General features: G+C 44.2%; 1 protein-coding gene across 3 annotated transcripts in view; it reads right to left on the bottom strand.

Annotated features, from left to right (window-relative positions):
• The window catches only part of RALGPS1 (Ral GEF with PH domain and SH3 binding motif 1), a 310,289-nt gene that overhangs the window by 10,849 nt on the left and 278,972 nt on the right, over window positions 1-20,468 (bottom strand). For 2 of the 3 annotated variants that reach the window (XM_084821507.1, XM_084821506.1), the window contains exons 13-15: window positions 11,789-11,915; window positions 10,795-10,946; window positions 9,254-9,305 (exon numbers count right to left, since the gene is read on the bottom strand). In XM_084821507.1, the coding sequence (XP_084677633.1) occupies window positions 9,254-9,305; window positions 10,795-10,946; window positions 11,789-11,915 (331 nt within the window). The remainder of the gene's footprint in view (window positions 1-9,253; window positions 9,306-10,794; window positions 10,947-11,788; window positions 11,916-20,468) is intronic. The other variant, XM_084821508.1, reaches the window with a different exon arrangement.

The raw sequence follows: 20,468 nt of genomic DNA on the forward strand, positions 1-20,468 counted from the left end.
ATTTGCCCAGTTGTAGCTCAATGCAAACCTGGGAGGAATCTTTGGGGGGGGGGGGGGTTAGGGCATTTTCAGAAGAATATCCCTAAATGTTTAGAACCAGTTTGCAGTGCCAGGAATCAACTGTAGAACATATGAAGCAACAATGAAGAGGTAAGTACTTCTAACCATGTGCAGGATGCATTTTTGCCATCACTGATGAAATGCAGCCAACTCCAAAAGATCTGGGATTCGCAGGTCAGATGTGGTTGCTCACAAGTAGGCCTAAGTCCAGGCAAATCATTTTGAAGGGATTCTTACAATTCAGGCCATTGATGAAATGGTTCTTTAATGCAATGCTCTGGCCCAGCAAAGGCCAGTGTTTGAAGAATAATGAAGCAATCTATTTGGGTTAACCCTGAGCCTCCCCACACGACCCCACCCCCAACTCATTTGCTGTGGTAAAAACCCTGGCTGCTTAGCTGACGCCTCCCTAATTAATCTGAGCACATTACATTAACTGGATGAGATATACAGCTTTTCAGGAACCAAACAGGATACTTTGAAGTATGAATGCAAGGAGTATGTTCATGTGACTGACCAAATGGGTTCAAATAGTTGTTCACTTAAGATTGTGTGGTAGACTCCACCCAGAGGTGGATTGAAAATATACTGAATAAATAGCATCAGCCCTATTTTCCTTTAGATTGCAGCACACTTAGTGCGTGGGGCATCCCTGCAGGGGGCATCCCAGTCATTCTGCCGATATGCACAAAACCCAGGAATTTCTGTCCTGGAAATTTCTGTTGGGGAAAGAGGCAGGGGGGCATTCTGCATTCTTCATGCTAGCCCCTCCCATGCACTACAGAAGAAGGGCCAGCTTGCTGATTGGTTCCTTCTGCTGAGGGGCTCCTGACCTTCCAGAACTGAGGAAAGTCAGAAGCACCTCTATCAACATCTGAACGCCATCATGGCTGAACTTCAACGTAACTATAATTTAAAAAAACACACACAACTGAAAATACCTCTAATAAGGCAAAGGGGGGGGGGAATACACCTGCTTTACCTGCCATGAGTCACAAGGTCTTCCATGTGCACTCCCAAGCCCCAAAAGCCCATGTCTAATAATTTTCCACCTGGTGGTGTTGGCAGGGTCATCCTTGCAGTCAGCCTGTCCTCTGCCAACCACCAGTACAGTGACTTCCTAACCCTGTTGGGAATGAGAAGCATTTGAGTGGCAAGAGTTTTCCTCTTGAAAGTGGAGGATGCTTTGAAGGTGCCTTGAATGAAGGTGAGACCACCCACTCACTACCTTCTAGGAACATAGGAAGCTACCTTATACTGAATCAGATTACTAGATCATCTAGCCCAGTATTGCTGACAGTGAGTGGCAGCAGCACTCCAGGGTTTTAGAAATAATTTTTCCATCCCTACAAGGGGATGCCCCAGATTGAACCTGAGATTGAACCCTCTTCGTGCACAATGTATGCTCCACCATTGAGTTACAGCCTCATTCCCATCCTGACATAAGACCACCAAGCCCAGCAGCTGGGCTAACGTTATCAAGTCCTCCCTTTCTTTGTAAGCTCCTTAATCTTTTCTTTCCTTCCTTTTGAAAGGAGTATGAGGTACCTCTTGGTGTCTAGGTAGGCCGTCAGGTGATCCATCACCTCAGCCAGGAGCACAGAGCTCCCAGTTTGCCAAGGAGCCATACTAAGGTTTGGATATTCCTGAGACTCCCTCTTGGACTTCGACCAAGTAAGGATGCTGTCCAAATGAGGATACAGGAAAATTCTTCAGAGCCTTGTCTGTGCTACCAGAACCACCACCACCTTTGTGAAGGCTCTGGGAACCTGAAGGGCAGAGCTTGGTACTGGAAGTCTTGGTTGTTGTAAGCAACCAGTTCAAGAATGGCTCTGGTATTTCCATTTCTCTTAGGAACTAAGAAAAAAACTGTAGACTACAGAGAGCCTCTGGTGCTTTATGTTCAGCAGATGTTAAATTACTGGGCGCATGAGAGGATGCTTGTCTCTGTTCCTGGCCCTTGCTGAAACATGAAGCCTGTCCTTCAGGCTGGAGGCAAACTCCAGGACATAACCCAGCTGTACTGTTTCCTGGACCCAAGCACCTGCAATTATTTTCCTCCGCTGCACTGTGAAGTTCAGGAGTCTGGTCCCTTGTGGACATGGTTTTGCAGGGAACCTTGGCATCCCTTGTTCCTCAGCGTTGTGCCACCTGTAGAAGCTGGAGAAGCTCCGGTGGAGTTCGATAAGATTGCTTGGAACGTGGCCGTTTGTGCTCGGATTTAGAGGACTACCTCAGCCCCTAGCGCTGCCTGAAAGCTTGAAAGGGCAGTTGAGGTTTGATCTCTTTTCCTTGTTTGTTTGCTATAGGAAGCACCTTGTCTTTGGTCCTGACTAACACTGTCTAGGCTTTCACCAGAGAACGTAGCATCAGGAAAACATGCCCCGCAACCAATATTGAGAACTTGGCTCCCTATCCCGGAGATATAGCCAGATAGTCTGTCTGATCACAGTACTGCAAGTCAGAGCTCTGGAGTCAAGCTACAGTGCATTCAGCAAAGAATCCGTCTAGAATGCTGCCACCAGATAGAATGCCTGCTAGAGACGTCGTTGATTGCCTTGGACATAGTGGGCCGGCTGATGCTGGTTCTATGGCTCAGAAGTAGATGGCCCCAGCAAATAATGAATTTGTGACAGAAAGAAGCTCTTAATGCAACTACAGATCCCCAAAGCCTCTCTTTAGGGCCATAGGTTCCACATGCTTGTCACAGGCATCCTATGGGATCTGGCCGAAGCACCGCAGCAGGCCTCAACACTGAGGAGTCTGGGTCTGATTCTGAATCAGAGAGCGGTGATTTAGACTACAATGTAGTAGTGGAAACCTCAACGTCTGGGAACCTGGTGCAGCCTGACTCTGCAACAGATTCCATGACAACAGGGAGTATAACTTCGGATTTGGCCCAGCTGCAATCATGTCACACCCATGATTTAGCGCCCTGAATGAGAGGATTCGGGGGGGGGGGATCTCACCAAGGGGTGGGCTGTCAAATCAAGAGGGAGTAGCAGCCAAGCCCCTTGCAGAGTCTACCTTGGTTTTTAAAGTAGGCCCTAGCTAATGACACTTTGCGGAGATCAACATCTTTTATGCTTGAATATCTACCAGGTCTGAATTCTCTTTGTCAGTCTATGAACTCTTGTTTATGATAATTTGGGAATGGGCTTATGTATTATCTTCTGTTGAGAACTACAACGCTGAAAGGATTTTAGCTTGGGGCCCCCTTCTCTGGAGTTAAGTGGGGGTGTCCCTGCTGTGAAGAAGCCAGTTGTTTGTGATGTGGACTTAAACGGTTGCAATCTACTTTACAAGTCTTTGGAATCCGTATTTGCGTAACTTCATCTATGGAAATAAAAGCCTGAAGGCAAAGAGCAGAGCTAGGGAGCCAAGCTCTGACACATCCTTAGTCCACCTTCAGAAGGAATTGCTGTTGCAGAGGAAAGAGCCACTACAGGCATACCCACTGTGGGTGTCTTGAGTTTATTCATGATGGTCTGTGGCAGGGAACAGAACTTGTTGATCAGATGAGGCATGGGCGTTGCCCTGGCCCAGCCACCTTGTCAAAGGAATCTAGGAGGGGGACAGTCAAAAGGGTCTCTCATCTTTTTGTGAATCGGGGAAGCTGCAAAGTGTGCAGAACTTTAGCTAAGAGCCTGGGAAATAACTCTGCAGGGGAGTTATCTGCAGGGAGCCTCCAATGCTCTTCCTCATGCCTTTTCCTCCTTAGAGTGCCAACTGAAACCAATGATTGAGCAGGAGGTTTCCCTAAGTGGGCTGTCCATACTTGCATCTCGCATTTCCAGACGTTGGGTGCCATCTGAGATAAAGAAGAATCAAACTCTTGATGCCGAGACATATCCATGAAAGGCCACGTAGGCTCTATGAGGCATGTGTCCGAGGGGACTAGAAGCTAATCCAGAACTATAGGAACTTCTACTGGAAAAATCTGAGATCCAAGGGCTCTGGTACCTCTTGCAGTGCTTGTACCGAGATTTTCCCCTGTACCAGTGCTTGCCCTTATTTTTCTTGGGGCCCTTGTGAGATTTCTTATGATAGTGGCAACAGGATGTGCAGTAATGAAGAGATCCCTTGCTCTTTTGATAATCCTCTGCTAGGATAGCACCTTTGACTCCTAGGCTCTTAACCTAGTTCAGAAATTGTGTTTGTGCCTGATGCCCTTTTAAATCAGGGAAAAGCAGAATAGAGTCAGAAGAGCCCTCTCCAGAAACAGCTCTGATGTTCCCCTCTGAGGAATCCACCCTGTGGGCATCTGGGATATCTGAAATAACTTCCATCATATCTTCCTCAAGGGGCTCCCCCATCCTCCATATTGCCTGATCCTGGCCAGAGAAGAGAACATCGGTACCTCCTCAGTCCCTCTGCAAGACTGCTGGGCTGTAGAAAGGGAAGGACCCAGGTAGGAGCTTTTAGTAGCTCTGCTCTAAACACCACATTTGCCCAGCCATGAGGAAAAGACAGAGGAGTTGTCTCTGGTTTGGTGCCAAAACAACTGGTCTCCAACTCCAAGCCTCATGAGCCCAGAGGAAAAACAGGAAGTTAGGAGAAATACACATTCAATAGTTGCCCTGGTTCTCAAGGCAGCGGCAGTGAGAACAAGCAAACATGTCTGTCTGACTCTGGAGAGGAGGCAGAGTGAGGAGCAGAGAGGCTGACAGAAAGTTTGTAGCGCCATTGCTGTAGTGGAGCCAGGGTTGCAGCACTGGCACATTTTTTTATTAGCAGGGACACTGACATCATGGGGACCCCCCCACACACACACACACCAAAATTCCCTATTCCCTCTGAATTCAGCTGCAATCCTCACAGTAGCAGGGGGAAAATCCAAAAATTCAGGCTGCTATGTTGATCCATATCAATAAACCAGTTCCAGCAGTTTTCATCTCAACCAGGAGCAGACCTTTTGCAAAGCTAACTGCCCATTCAAGACCAAGTAATCCCAAAATACTTTGCATTGCAAAAGGAAACAATATATTGTTGCTGGGAAAATTCATTCTCCTTGGGGGTGTGGCTTAGGGAGACTGTCATGATGACTGCCTGCACTTCAGATTTTACTACATCATTGGTGGCAGCACTGGATACTGAGGCTCTGGTGTCCAAAAGGTGCCACTGCTAACTAAAGCAGCCTATGAGCCCCTTTCCTGTCCCTGCCCTGAACAAATGGTGAAGTGGAAAGAGAACCTAGAGTGCTGCAAAAAAACCTTCCCTCCCTTGGCTTTAACTAGAACATGTCAGCCAGGGAGTGGGAGGCAGAAGGAATTTCTTTTTTAGCAAGCTTAGCTGTTCATTAGGTTCTGTAGAGCCCAAATGAACCCCTGCTTCCCTTTTGCTAGGCAGGAGGCTGGAACTCCTCAGCAGGAGGAGCCAATCCGCAAGCTGTCCCTGCATTCTTCAAGCATGGGAGGGGCAACCCCAAAGGATGCCGAACACTCCCTGCCTCCACCATCAGCTTTTCTGTGGGACCGGTGGCAGAACATGAGAGGAAGCAGTTATTATGGAAATAAAGACTCTCGGGTAGGTGTAAACTGAGTACTTATTTGGAGTTCTTTCTATAACCAGTCTTGGGAATATGCTATGTTGGCATCCAGTGCTTTTTTTTCTCTTCAGCATACCTAAGATAGCTGAGATAAAACTAATCTTAAGAATTAGTACTTATAACTTCTTTATCTAGTATGAACAGAGCTAAATATTTCAGCTACAATTAAGGGCTTTCTCAGAGGTAAAAAATGACTTTTATTTCCAAATTCCTGAATATTACCATGACAAAAGACGTGAATTCTACTTAGATTTTTTAATAAAGTATATATTGTTCTAAGTTCACCTGTTGGAACAATGCCGCTGTCTGCCTTTAAGCTGCATAACATGATTTTGTAACATGTTCTTGGCATTGCCTTTAATGTCAGATACTTTTATTCACAATTTATGACTGTCAATACACAGAATTCAGTCAGCAGCAAAGGGCTTCAATGAAAGACCAACCCTCTTGTGGTCATAGATGACATTTTCTATCCTGCCATTGTAATTCACATGAAAAGCTCTAAGCTGAGTAACACAGGATTTGTTTTGTCCTAGTGCACCCCCTCCTGTGGCCTCTAGCATTGGCCCACTTCCTTTATATAGGAAAGGTTGCTCCTGTGCAAGCACTGGGTCATTGCTGACCCCTAGAGGGACGCCGCTTGCGCTGGCATTTTCATGGCAGACTATAGCGGGGTGGTTTGCCATCGCCTTCCCCAGTTGTGACTACCTTTCCCCCAGCAAGCTGGGTACTCATTTTACCGACCTCGGAAGGATGGAAGGCTGAGTTGACCTGAGCCGGCTCCCTGAGACCCAGCTTCCGCTGGGATCGAACTCAGGTTGTGGGGAGAGTTTCAGTTGCAATACTGCCGCCTACCACTCTGCACCACATGAGGCTCCTTTATATAGGGACGGGCATAGTCAACAAGAAAAAAAACCACTCACATAATATTTCTTAAAGAGGATACAACATCATATAGAGTAAACAAAATGAATATGTATCTAATATACAAGAAACAAGATGGTGACCGTAATCAACTGCCTGCAATATCCCGAGATGGAGAACCCAGAATGTTTTCTGTTTTGCATAAGAAAAGTATATTAAGATAACAAGGTCTCAGCAAAAGACTCAGTAGCTGGCATGTCTAACATCAATGGGATTTGCTACCCTAGAGGCACTGTCTTTCGCTTTGAAATCATGGACAAGTGGCTATATTCTGCTGGGAAGGAAAGTCATTTTAAGCACCACCCATTTTATACAGGTAATCATTTTGGGGGCAGGGGAGGAGGGGTCAGAAGGCATTCAGGCCTGATAAAACTGAGTAGGCACGTAAAGAGAGGGAGTGCTCTAGCTCCGCTCCCGCCTTGCGTGTTTCCATCGCTCTGTACTGTGTCCCTGGAGGCTCTCCGCACAACTTTGAACATTGATTTTCCAGCGTTCTGGATCATGTGGAGGACCTCACGTTTTATACTGCCTGAAGAGGCCTGGAGTGGCCATGGGACTGGCCTCTTTTTAATATACTGCCTGGTGTTTTTAGGCATAATAGATACATCTCTCCCCACAAATCACATGAAGGCGTATTTCTCTCGTAGTTGCCAGTGGGATCCTTGGTGGAGGGTCACCTCGCCAGTGCTCTGTAAGTAACTGTGCCTGGTGAGATAAGATGGTTGAGCCAGGAGACAATGCCAGGATCTCAGCATTACACATTTTACTGGTCACCTGTCGAGCTTTTTTTTATTACTCTTGAGAAGCTCAACACAAGGGAGCAGAAAAATAAGATATTTTATGACAGCGCAGTTTCCCCTTCTACCGCATTTTTTCCAATGTGAAAGGACTGCTTTCATGAATCCTCAAGGCTCTGTTGGATAATTTTGTAGGTGAGGAATTAAAATTGTGGGACTTCTCAAGGCCACTCAGTAAATTTGAACTGAGGTGTGGCTACTCTGACTTGATTAACGGATTAGAGTTCACCCAAGATATCCTGTACTAGACACAGGCAGAAACATATAATGGGCTTAATTTCTTATGAAGACTTAACTATTCGACATGGTGGAACTTGGTTTATTTAATGAGAAGGCTGATGTGTAAATGACATCTTTCTAACTGGTTTTTACACTAACAGACAAGTTGAGTCTTAGAAAGATGTTTAAAGCCATTCTAGTTAATAGGTCAAGAGAACCTGGGCGGTTTCAGAAAAAGAATCTAGTATGAGAAATGAATCTAGAATCAGTGAGCACCAATCAAATAGGGCATGGTTGGAGCCCAAATCCTTTTGTGGTTTTTTAAGAGACTGTTGTAAGCAAACAGTCTAGGTGTATGGATTCTGGCTTATGACAAAAGACCAGTATTGATGAAACCAAACTAGATACCATGCTCTTCGGTTGAAGTTTATTTTAAAGCTTGATGGTACTCAAAGACCTAAATGCACTGCTGGGCATTTGTGTAGACAAGAAATACACTTTTAATAAGTGTAAGAAGCACAGATTATAGGGCAGATATACAAGCACTCATACACAGAATATTTGGAGGGCCTGAGCTTAAACCCATTCTCACTTCTAAACCTCAGAAGGATTGCTTTATGTCCATTTTTCCCCCATTTCTCTGCATGACTTGAACCATTACATAAAACAGCAACTGGTGTTTTAAGTGAGGAGTGGGCAACATGTGGGCTGTAAATAGCCTTCCCTGGCCTTTATCATGGCCACTACACTGCTCCATCACTACTACATTTCAGCGGCAAACCACCGCTTTTTATCCTTCAAAGGGGCCATTTTCCATCTTTTTTTTTCTTTTCCTTTTTTAACTGCTGCAGTGCTGCAGCTAATTCAGCAGTGGGGGCAAGGGGGCAGTCCCAGTGCAGTCTGGTGGGGGGAAGTTGCCTATCCCTGGAAGCTGCTCACTCCTGATTAGGAATGTATGAAAATGTCACGTTTGCTTGTAAAATATGTGAGCATTTCCTGTTTGCAATTTTGAACATGAGCACATGTCCATTGAAAATGTTCGTCAATTGCCAAACATGTGCTCGTGTTCAATTTGCAAAAATTTCCTAAATTTACACAAACTTAGTAATTTGCACAAATTTCCTATAGACTGAATCAGCCCCACTTTAGTCTATAGAGTAAATTTAGGAAATTTGCATACATTTAGGAAATTTGCACAAATTGACCCAGGGAAAAGTTGCACAAATTTCATGTCCAATCACTGCTCCATTTGCACAATTTTCCCATTTGTGCAGAGCAATCAGTGATCGCAAATGGGAATCGGGCATAAGACAAGTGGTGAGCCAATGTTCAGAGAATCCTGGCAACCTCCAACATTGCTCATTCCTACCCCCTGATTTAAGTAATTGAAACTTGGCTACTGAAGACTTCAGTGGTGACACATACATTGCAGTAAAATGCAATTACAGTCTTTATGCCAAGGGTAGGCAACCTGTGGGCCTCCAGATATTGTAATTGTGCCTGTAAGCCACCTTGAGTGCCAGTTTTTAGTAGAAAGGCAGGGTACAAATCAAATACAAAAATTATTATTTTGGCCTACATGTCCCATCATCCCTCACCATTAGCTATGCTGGATAGGGCTGATGGGACTTGTACGCCAATACATCCAGAGAGCCACAAGTTGCCCACTTCTGTTTTATACCATCAATTCACTGCAAAGACTCACCTTTCTAGCCCTGAAGAAGGCTCCTCACTAAATTCTGAGCTTTCACTGCTTCCTACAAAACAAAAGGACAGAGATGATAACAAGTCAAGAAAAGCTAGATACAGAACCAGTCCATGCCCCTTACCAAACTTGCCAGAGTACACCACGGAAACCAGATTTAAAAGGTGTGCAAAGTGATATTAGAAATTGCTTCTGCATTTCCACCTGAGGGAGATGTTGTCCTTACCAACATAGAGTTGCAGTTTTCTGAGTAAAATATTTTAAAATTTTTCCTCCAGTTATTATTATCTTCACTCTGCTGCATAGAAAATAAAGTTGTTCTTGCATCATACCTTCTGATTAACACCACTACTTCTGTGTTTAAACGTAATCACACCAGCCAAAGACAAAGGACAGACAACAAAGGGATGACTGATTTTCCTTTAATCAAGACACAGAATAGGTAACATGAAGCAAGTGACAGTTTGGTGCCATGACAAATCAGCCTGATGCCATGCTCCTACTCATTGTCCCTCACATAATGGGATCAGGCCTGTGAAGAATCAGTAATTTCCCATTACATTTACTTGAAGGGAATTTAAAGTTGCAAATGTAACAGTTCAATGCATTTACTTTCTCAAAGGTGGTGGTTTGAATTTCTTTTGTCTTTTGTTCAGGTGCTCAGTTAAAGCAACAGCCATCACACGACAGATAATACCCAATTCCCAAAAGGCTAAATTATTCTCCAGCTTGGTCTCCACTGTTAGGGGACAGCTCAGCGTGACAATGATCTGTGATGGCTGATCAGGCGATATATGATGATGGTACTTTTCCACATTCAGGTTATTAAGTGACAGTCACAGTGCACCATGCATCCGATGAAGTAGTTTCTTGCAAACATAAGCTCATGCCATAGTACATCGACCTCTACATCTGAGAAGTTTTGTCTTTTTGGCTGTTATAGGAATACTATTCTGGAAGAGTAGTCACACTTTCTTCTGTCATGGTGTTGGCCATTAAGCATCTCTGAAAACACCTTTTATCGGCAGCCAAACTTAAGCTTTACGCTGAATTTTGGAGAACATATTTCCCACTTCCTATGGAGATCATTCATGCAAGTGGCTCGCGCTCTGCTGCCTTCTAAATGGTGCTCCTCAAACCATGATATTTCAAACTTGCGTGAATTTTCACTAGTATTTCTCCATTTTATGACAGCGCTGACAGAACACACAGGAGAAGAATGATACAATCACTGAATACTCCCCATTCCACATCTGCCATATTCTAGCAAGACAATTCCAGTTGCTACTTGGTAGGAGGCTAACTATCTGCAAGTGTGTTTCGTGGAAACAAGCCACAGAGAAGGTGAGTTGTGTAAGGTATCTACGCAAGCAAAAAACAAAACCTTGGATATTTTCAGTGTTTCTTTCTATCCAAATGGCCAATTATTCTTTGTCCTGAAACTGAATTAACTTTTCCTGATTCTAGAAGCCTCTCAAAGCAGAAGAGACAGACAAGCAGGGAATCCAGCAAGACTTATATCCGAACCATTGAATACTTACCTATGGAAATACCATTGGTGAAAACAGAGTTTAATGTGTGGTTTCTGACAGGACTGTGGGACTCTAGCACACTGTCATCCAGCAGGTGGCGTGGTTTCTCTGTTGGGAACGTTGCACTTTTACTTTCAACTACACTGAACTGACACATCATACTGGAGAATTGGAAAGGGAAAAAAAGCAAAAGGTTCTTATGTAATCTGGTAACATCCATTCAACTCCCTGTTTTTTTCCTGACGGACACTGCCTCACTTGTATGATGATCATAAACGTCAGCAAGTCCTTGAACGGAAGGTAGCTATACGGGACCTTTCATATGCTCCATCTTTCCGAACTAGACTGCCTGATCTATACAAGAACTGGCTTCTAGCAACCTGTATAATGAAATTGCTATTAGCTAAATATAGATGGGGACTTCGGAGTTCTCAAGTTCTTCCTCTGATGCGTCTACAAATGTTGCTTGGTTAGAGTGCTGCAGACCATGAGACTCAATTCCTATCCAAGTGAATTCAATAAGTTGATGCTGGGCAAGTAATACATCTTGACCATTTTAACCCATCCACTTCCAACACTAAGTAGAATGCAAGAACTCTTATCTGAAAAGCTGATGCCTGCCACTGTGTTGACATTTCCCAAATTGGTTCTATCCAACGTATTTCAGCAAGCATAGGTGAGGCAGAGCCACCATTTACTTGGCCTGTAAGTGGGCACTAAACAAAAAGGGTGTTTCCACTGGTGATATATGCCCAACAGCCACAAACGTTGGAGGCAAGAGTGGCACCAGAGACAGAAACTGCCACACCTGAAAGATAAGGCAAAGTGGTTCTGAGGCAGGCATTTTTACTAGGAATGAAAGTCATTCCTATGAGGCTAGAAAAAGGGAGGTGGGCACTGAGAAGGATGCTGCAGGCAGGTTTCAGTGAGTTTTCAATTGCTGGATTCAAACTTAATGATGCCTGAATAAACTGTAAGGTCTGATGCAGATTGGAACACCCACTTGTTTCCCAGGCTGTGACTCTTCCTGTGTCGTGGTACAGGAGGAGTTGGCAGGCTGGCTGCCACCGAGGCATCAGGACAGGTTGGTCTCCTGCTGAACCTCACAGCTGCTGACACCTCTGACGGACCTATAAAATAGACACCAATTAATGCTAAACTAAACCTGAGGAAAGACATTGCTAGGGGTCAGTCGCTTTGTTCCTAAAAGAGCTGAATAGTCTTGAAAAGACAGATGAATATTATGTGGAGAAGGAAGGCAGCGTCTGCTTAAAGAGGATTGTCACTGCCCTCAAATGGCAGGTGCTTTCCCAAACACTGTGTCCTGCTGCCTACTGGAACTACACCATCAGTTCCTATGAAGAATCTATCCAATTAAACCAAAATAGCAATCTGTTTCAAAAACTATTCTTGCATATTTTGATGACAACACCCCCCCCCCCCCCAACACACACACACATTCTTGGCTATTCTATGACAGAGAATTGCCAAAGGCATAGCACGCAGAGCCAGAACAATATTTCGGGTGTAATCATTAACATCTAAGAAAAACATATGCTTTGAGTTTGGGTTGCAACCCTCCTTGCCTGTAAACAGTTTTTTTTAGTACTGACTCGTAGCACGCGTATCTAAGGGAAATGTGAGGATGTTTCATGTAAATCACAGCCAGACAGATGTCTGGAGTACTGAGGAGGTCTTGATGCCAATAGGCTACACATTTTTAGCCAGTACACACACTGGGCGATATAGTTCGAACAGCGTTAGCAATTTCTTCAGTTGTGTCCTCAGAGTAGATGAGGCCAATTCCATGACTGTGTGCATGTATGTGTAAGAAAGAGAGAGTGAGACTATGATAGGTGGCTTGAGCGTGGACATTGTCTCCACTGAGGCAGTCGTTCTTAGGCCCTGATGAAGAGACAATATTGCCCAGGGAATGGAAAGAGAACTCAGCTTCCACATCTTGTGGGTACTTCAGCCTCTTGGCTAAAGAGCTCCAGAAGAAGATTGCTTGCTAAATGGATGTGAAAAATAATTTTCAACCTGCAATGAGGTTTCTTTTTGACTTGGGGTCGAACAGGGCTGAGTGAAACATTATGTGTATCCTGCAGGGAAAGCACTTTCATATAGGAAAGAGGGTGAAACCCGAACATAGGTAATCATGTGCAATGACCACTTACATCTGTCTCACTAGGTTCATGCATACTAAGGAGCTGGAATTAGTTGTGGCTTCCCAGAGGCTGTATAGGCAGTGAAATAGGCAGCTGTGTGATCTGCACACATGACAAATCTAAATGTGGGTTTGATACTCTTACTATATAAAAGTGCTGTGTAGGAAATTCTAAATGTTTGAAGCAGCCCCAAATCTTATAGATTGCACTCTGCATTTGCGCATGGCTAGGTGCATCAAGAGCACATCAGTGGGAACTTCAGTCTAAAATTAACATTGCTCTGCATTTGGTGAAAACGTGGTTTGGACAGGGAAGTGCCAGGGAAACCTCGGCAGTGATGAGTGGGCAAGTTGTGCAAGCATATTTCACAACAATTTCTTTGCTTCACCTCAATTACAGTGAATAAAAGGGCAGCAACTCCTTTAGAACAGAATATCTACCAAAAGGAGCTGGCTACCAAAGGGTGAAAGTTCATTAGACTAGATGTGTGGCTAATATCTCATGTCCAGTCCATCCTGGAGTTTCAGTAATGTGGAAGGAATGGCATGGGTTTCTAGTAGAAATGTATTTTCCAATTTTATTTCTCTTAGTCCTAGACTCATAACCACTGCATTAGCTCTGTTATCAGTGAAGGCAAAATAAGCACATCTCATCAACATGGAATATAAACAGAAGAATGAAGGACAAATGTTTTAGAAGGAAAGATGAAACACTGGCTTTGAGACCTATAGTGGAGAGGGAGTAAAACCTTTGGGACATCTCTCAAGGCACAGTCACTTGTGAGCAAGACAAAAGGAAGTCTGTTCTCTTATAATCATGATCTGTGTCTCTCACTTACACACAAATACATGTGACTAAAGGAGCTTCTTGCATGTCTGCTCTGCTGTACCAATAAGTGCAAAAGACACAGTGTGAGTCACTTTGGCATTATGTCGCTTCTGAGAAGGCCTTACATTAAAAGGTCAGAGCCTGGACATTTCCAAAAAATGCAGCTATGCTCATTTCTTGATCAGGGATGTAACCACATATTGGAGGCTGTTGCAAGATAAACACATTCTTGGGCTTCGTTTGTTTTGTGTGTGCAGAACTTTGAGAGTTACTAGTGCTTCTTCTCAAAGCGCCATTGGTCCAGTCCTGCCCTCCCCCCTGCAGAGAATGAATCAGCCATGAGCAAACCAAGATCTTTGTGCAATGTAGCCCTTAGAGGGTCTACCAAGTTGCCACGTTATTACCAACAACATATGCTGATTTTATGGTGGAAGTTCGTTAGTCGAGAGAGCTTCCACATCATCCTAAAAGCTCAACGAGGGCTTCGATATTAAATGTGGTGCTGGTGTTTTAGAGATATCATACTTGTTTCATCTATTTTGTGAAGTGAATATGATTTCATACTACAACTTTGCCATGATGGTGGATGTTGGCTACTGAGGAAAGGGAGGATAATTTATCAAAAGGTGAGTGGTGGGACCATACTTATTTTGTAAATACAAGGCTTGATTTTTAGTACCTTTCACTAGAATTATACCAGCCAAAGGATAGCTTCTCCTCAAACAAAGTCTCAGAAGGGCTGCAATATTATTCCCGTTCTTTTACTTAAGATTAATGACATAATGGTATATGTGTGTAAGCAGAAGCGACAGAATGAAAAACACCTTCAGGAGCTACTGTGATCTAAATCTCTGTTACCACCTAGCCCAGCAAATGGTGCACATACCAAAACAATTATGTTGTTAATTTTCTACAAAGTGATGAAGACAGTGCTCAGGTCAAGTTCTTCCTGGCATTTTTATTCCATGACCACAGAGGAAAATATAAAATATGTTAGGTGTTTGAGCACTACATTGACTTCATGTGATACAGGATGCACAGAACAAAAATAATCCAAAGCACCCAAAACCAGGCCCGGCATCAGGAGTCGGCAAGGCTGAGCAGCAGCTGAGGGCCCTTGAGCTCAGAAGGGCCCATCCCTGCCTGCTCTCCACTGCCCATCCTCCAGAGAGCTGCATCGACAGGAGGAACTGGCTGGCACATGTCCTCAGAGAGCTGGCCAGACCCAAATGCCTGGCTCTGATGGGGTCCTTCCTCAGAGCCTGGACAAGTATCCCAGGAGATCGCCTGTGCTGCAGGGTATCTCCTAGGACACCCCTCCTCAGAAGTAGCTGCCTGCCCTCCGGAGTAGCTGCCTATCCCCTGTTCAGCCAGCGCTAACGAAAGACAGGCAGCTGTTGTTGAGGAGCGGCTCCACAGTGCCTGGCTCTGAGGAAGGACCCCATCAGAGCCAGGCATTTGGGGACAGCTGGCCGTGGATGGAGGGGGTTGGCAGCAGTGGCACAGGTGAGCAGGGGGGGAGGAGCGGGGGAGCAAGTGATGGCGATGCAGGTAAGTGGAGGGGAAAGGCGACCAAAGCAGGAAGGCGCGGGTGGGGGCCTTCAGTGGCACCATGCTCGAGGGCACTCAGACGTCTGGCCAGCCCTGCCCAAGCCTAAAGCACCAAATGAACAAAAGATGCCCCCCGCCCCAAACAAACAACACTACCCTAAGGCTAGGCCACTGTAGGCTCCAGGGGGACCTGAATCAACTCCCTGGTTCTCAGTATAGACTAGGGATGGGTGAAAAGCTTGTTTCCATTTGTTTCTGAAAAGAATTTATCCAATTTGCACCTCCTGGAACTGATTCAAATGCAATCTGCAGTGTGCAGTCCATACATTTCTGAGCTTGCACTGCAATTCAGACTGCAAAAATTGTGTTTGATAAATGTGTACGTTTGAAAAATGCACACAAATACACTTCAGTTAATGGGAGAAAAATGCATACATTTCAAAAATGTGCACAATTGATACATACATTTGGAAGAGTATGCAGAGAAGTACACAGATTTTTTTTGTGGGGAACCCCATCCCCAAATCTCAGCCAGAGTCGGAACAAAGTTCAAAATGGAAATTAGAGCACCCCAATTGCATTGAGTTTTGCTGAATCCCCCATCCCTAGTGTAGACCAGCTGCTGGTTAAGCCAATGAAAACTCATGACCCACAATAAAGTAGCAATGTAGCCAAACCCTTACTATTGTATAAGGGGTTAGACAGTATAATTTGTTGCTTTACTCATTGTCCCTTTTCAACATTTTTGTTGTTCCTTTTCTTGTAAATCAAAATCCCCCCCCCCCTTTTTGCAGTCCTTAATGAGAAATTAACTCTCTTCTGGGTTGAACAAATCTGTTGCTCAACCAAAGCAGAAAACTTCTCAGTTGAAAAATAAACTTTATGTAGTGCATTGTGTAATCTCTACATTCACACTCATCTTTGTAGCTTCTTTTTGGAGTAGTGCAAGTAACTAGCCTTGTTTATAAATGTTTCAGACTCTTAAATGTGTTCATTCATGGCTGCAGCATAAGGAGATGGGAAACGGCAATTCCAACAGTTCTGTTGAAAGACCAGTTACACAGGGCTCTTCCATCAATTGTCACAAGACAGCAGCCATTCCATCAATGGCTGAATGGTATGTGCTGAAATACCAACTTCATTGCGCTTCACTTCTGAAATTGTTTAACTTTTAGGAAATGGTGCCTGAGTTTGCCTTTCTCTTCTTCCCTCCCATCCCTTTTTTCTTTGGTGTTATGTCTTTGAGACTGTATGCTTGCAGACAGGGACTGTCTTGTTTTTATTGATTGTATGTAAGTTGCTCTGGGAACCTTTTCAGCTGAAGAGCAGGAAAATGCATTCTATAAGTCAATAAATAGAGATCAAGTACTTTTGGTTTCTTGGTCCCACTAAATGATGTCATCTGCTACCAAATAGCCCTCCTGTTTATTAGTCCCCCACCCTGTTCAGTTCCCAGTGCATACCATTTGCTATTAACATTCTTACAATTCCCAATGGAACAAATGGCATCTAACATGATTTTCCAATCACCTGGCATAAGGAGAGGCAAGACCGCTTTTCATTATTCCACCACATTACTGTCAAGACAACACTGACACATACATGAAAATAATATACAAAAGATATTAAAACATTATTACAAGCTGTTTCTATTGGGGAATTTGAGAGAAGCCCAGCAGAAGCTGACGAGTGCTGTTTAGAAAGCTGTGGCAGGAACATTTGGAAAAGTTGACCACGTAGCTTTAATATCCCAAAGGATCTCACTGTTTTTTCCTTTGCATAATTTTTCCATGAATAATCATTGAAGTGCTTATAAACCAATAGCAAGTTATGCAATCCTTTATTAGAACATTAAGCCTCCAAGTGAAAGGTTTCAGTTTGCTAATTTTGTACTAACAAAACAAAACAGGAGCTAACAGATCTCATGGTGATAAAAGAACTAAAAAGGGAGCTACAGATCTCATAGTTGGGGCTGAGTAATTAGCAGAATACATTTTTTAGGAATTCTTTTTTCTAGGACTGGTGCACAAAAATGCTATCAGTACTATACTGGATAAAAGTCTACATAGTGTTTGTAAACTTTGGCTAGATACCTACATACGTAATTGCTAATGAAACCTTAACTCTGTGGCCTGATTAAGAACCATGTACAAAACAGATGCTTATGAAAACCAGAAAAGAAATCTGTCAAATAGAAGGAAAATATAAGAATGTTGTAAAATGGGTTAAACCTTTAGCCCTAGCTACTGCAAAATAATAGTTTTCTTTGTTGCAGCATTTTGTTAAATGCCTACTAAGGCCTGTTAATGTACAGTATGCAGAAAGTCTCCAAGTTACATCTGCTGCCTTGCAGAGACCAAACAGGGACTAAAGAGAATTTGTGCATTTTGTCCTTTATAGAATTAAATCCCTGTCTTGGCTCTAACTAGGCAGAGCTGTGAAAGAGAAAGCAAACAAATGACCAATGAAACAACGGAGGGAACCTGGAAGATACTTTTTAGATTGCTGCAGATAGCCACCTCTGCCAAAGTACACACTATACTGAACGTGTTTTTAACTAACGCTCTTGTTAAGCCTACAAGTTTTTTCTTAGAAAAAGCAGGCATGGTGCTCTCAATCTGGATGAGGAGTGTGGTGCATGTGAGGTGATTTTTTTTAACATCTCCCCACCACCACCACACATGCCATTTTCTGTTTGAAAACTGCCCCCCCCCCCTTCTCTGGCTGGTATTTGTCCCTGAAGAACCTATTTGAATTGCATTCTGCCCCTCCTTAAAGAAACATATGCCACAGCACACAGAAGAGATACACACTGGCCAACCAACTGGCTAAATACTAAACACCAGACCAGGACTAGTAATTTAGCTAGAAATGTCTCTCTCCTCCAGTATTCCCACCTCCTTGATTCATGACACCATTAATCTGGCCACCCAGCTGCTGGTTTCTGATGGCTGCAATTTCTGCAAGTTGCTTCATCTGCTACATTTTTTCAGCATGTACCTGTATTGTATAAGTCATGTCTGGAGTTTTAAAACAAGCGTTGCAGGGAATTCCTGCTGGACTGAAACTCCCTGACATCTACACCTGTATGAGGGAAGTCATTTGTGACATGGGAAGTCCCGTGGCTTCATATACATGTCCATTTTCTATTAATGGTTGTGAAAACCGATGGTAAAGCAGAAGATTACGTGTGGAGAGATCCACATAGCAACACAGAAACACTCTTTTGGACCCACATTTTTCTGCTCCAGTAACAACCTCTTTTGCACAGAGAAGAGAAACTAAAGTAAGTAACTTCAGGATCATTAGTGCAAAGTATGCACGTGCATGTGTGTGTGATGTCTCCTTTACATGCACACACTATACCCCTCTTTGTTCTCTCTCTTACTTTCCCTTTCTTACTTTTAACCACATGTGGCCTAATCCAGATTGGAACTGCCCCACCTGCACAAAGCAATGAGCTGTCCCTGCCCTAATACACTATTGAGGGCTGTAGCCTGCCTTTTCAGCATGTTTGTGCTTTACCCTTTAAACAAACCTACTTGGAGAAAATGAAGTATCTCCTGGATACACCAACCCCCAGGGTCCTTCCCAGACTTATTACACCAAGATACAAAGGCTTTCCAGGTGTTAGAATACACCTTCTTGGGTGAAACCTTACTGGAAGATAGCAATCTTTAATATACCTTCTGAATATCCTAACCCCCTAGCCACTGCTGCTCAACCTCCAAGCTGTCAGATGGAATATGTGAGACTGAGGATGAAGCACTGGTCCCTGCAAGAGAAGATTCCCTCTCCTGGGCAGTTTCCAGCACTTCTCCACAAACATGTTGACTAGTTCCAAGAAGCAAGGCTGGCATGGCCAGAATGGTGCCACTATAATAACCTCCGCTTGCAGAACCTGGATCTACTGAAATAGTCTAGGAAGTAGCGGAAGGGGCAGGAAAGCATTCAATAGCCCTTGTGGACATGGCAAATCAAGGGCATCAGTTCGCACTGTCTCTGGACACAGGAATCTGGGAACCTTTGTGTTTTCTGGACTGGCAAACAGATCTAGAATCAGTTGACCAAAGTGAAGAACTATCTGATCAAAGACGTGGGGATGAAGAGGCCATTCTGCATCCTGGATGGAATCTGACTTCCCTTCCAGGTGCTCCACCCAGATAGATAACGGGTGTTCTGCGCAGGTCATTATGGCACAAGTTTCCTTGTGTAGCGATGTTGATCTTGTGCCTCCCTGCTGGTTAACATAAGCTTTTTGCAGACACAGTGTCTATATGAATCAACACATGATGATTCAGGATCCCCACTTGGAAATCTAGGAGAGCTAATCTGATAGCCCAAAGATTCAGGAAAGGTATACTCTTTTGGGCCTCTACAACTGACCAAGTCCCCTGGGTCCCTTGATTGTTGAGGTGGAGTCCAGTCCCCACCCCAGAAGTCTGGCATCTGTGGTGGTGATAGTCCTTGATGGGTGTGCCAGTCACATTCCTTGCAACAGATAAGTGCTGAGCCACTGCTTCAGACCACCACCCTGAACAGAGGGATAGAGCACACTGGCAGCGCCTGCCCTCTGTCTGCCTCAGTTCAGAGGGAAGTTGAGGGGATTCCTAGTGTGTTGCTGCACTGTCACTGCAAAGAGGGCTGCAAAGCCGTCCCAGTTGTTGGGGAGGTAGCTATAAGCTGCGGGCTTTGGTCTCCTGCCTTCCCAGCCTCTAGTGGAACAAAGCCCCTGCTCTGTCTAAAAGACATGTGGCAGGGGGAAGCTGTGGAGAGAGAAGAAGAAAAATAAAATGAAGGAATCAAAAGTCTAGACCTGGCGAGCACAGAGCTCACCAAGACCATGTGTTCCTGCCAGTAGGCAGCTCAGGTCTGGGGAATGAGGACACCCCTTCCCTGGGAGAGACACAGTAAGATGTTTGGCCCTGCCTATGGAGTTAAGGAGGAGGAGCATCCCAGAAAATAATTAATCAAAACACCCTCTGGGAGTCCTGTGGAAAACAGTAGCATACACACAGTCGAACGGCATTGGTGTTTTTCTGCCTTCGTGCACAAGGAAGAGTGCCAACAGTCCATACCTCGTATTATTATCTTTGTGAACTTGCTACTCTATGTCAGGTGTAGTTATTACTTCCC

Source organism: Heloderma suspectum, chromosome 14, assembly GCF_057233095.1.
Source record: "Heloderma suspectum isolate Gila_16-S chromosome 14, 16-S_ref, whole genome shotgun sequence".
NCBI lineage: Eukaryota > Metazoa > Chordata > Lepidosauria > Squamata > Helodermatidae > Heloderma > Heloderma suspectum.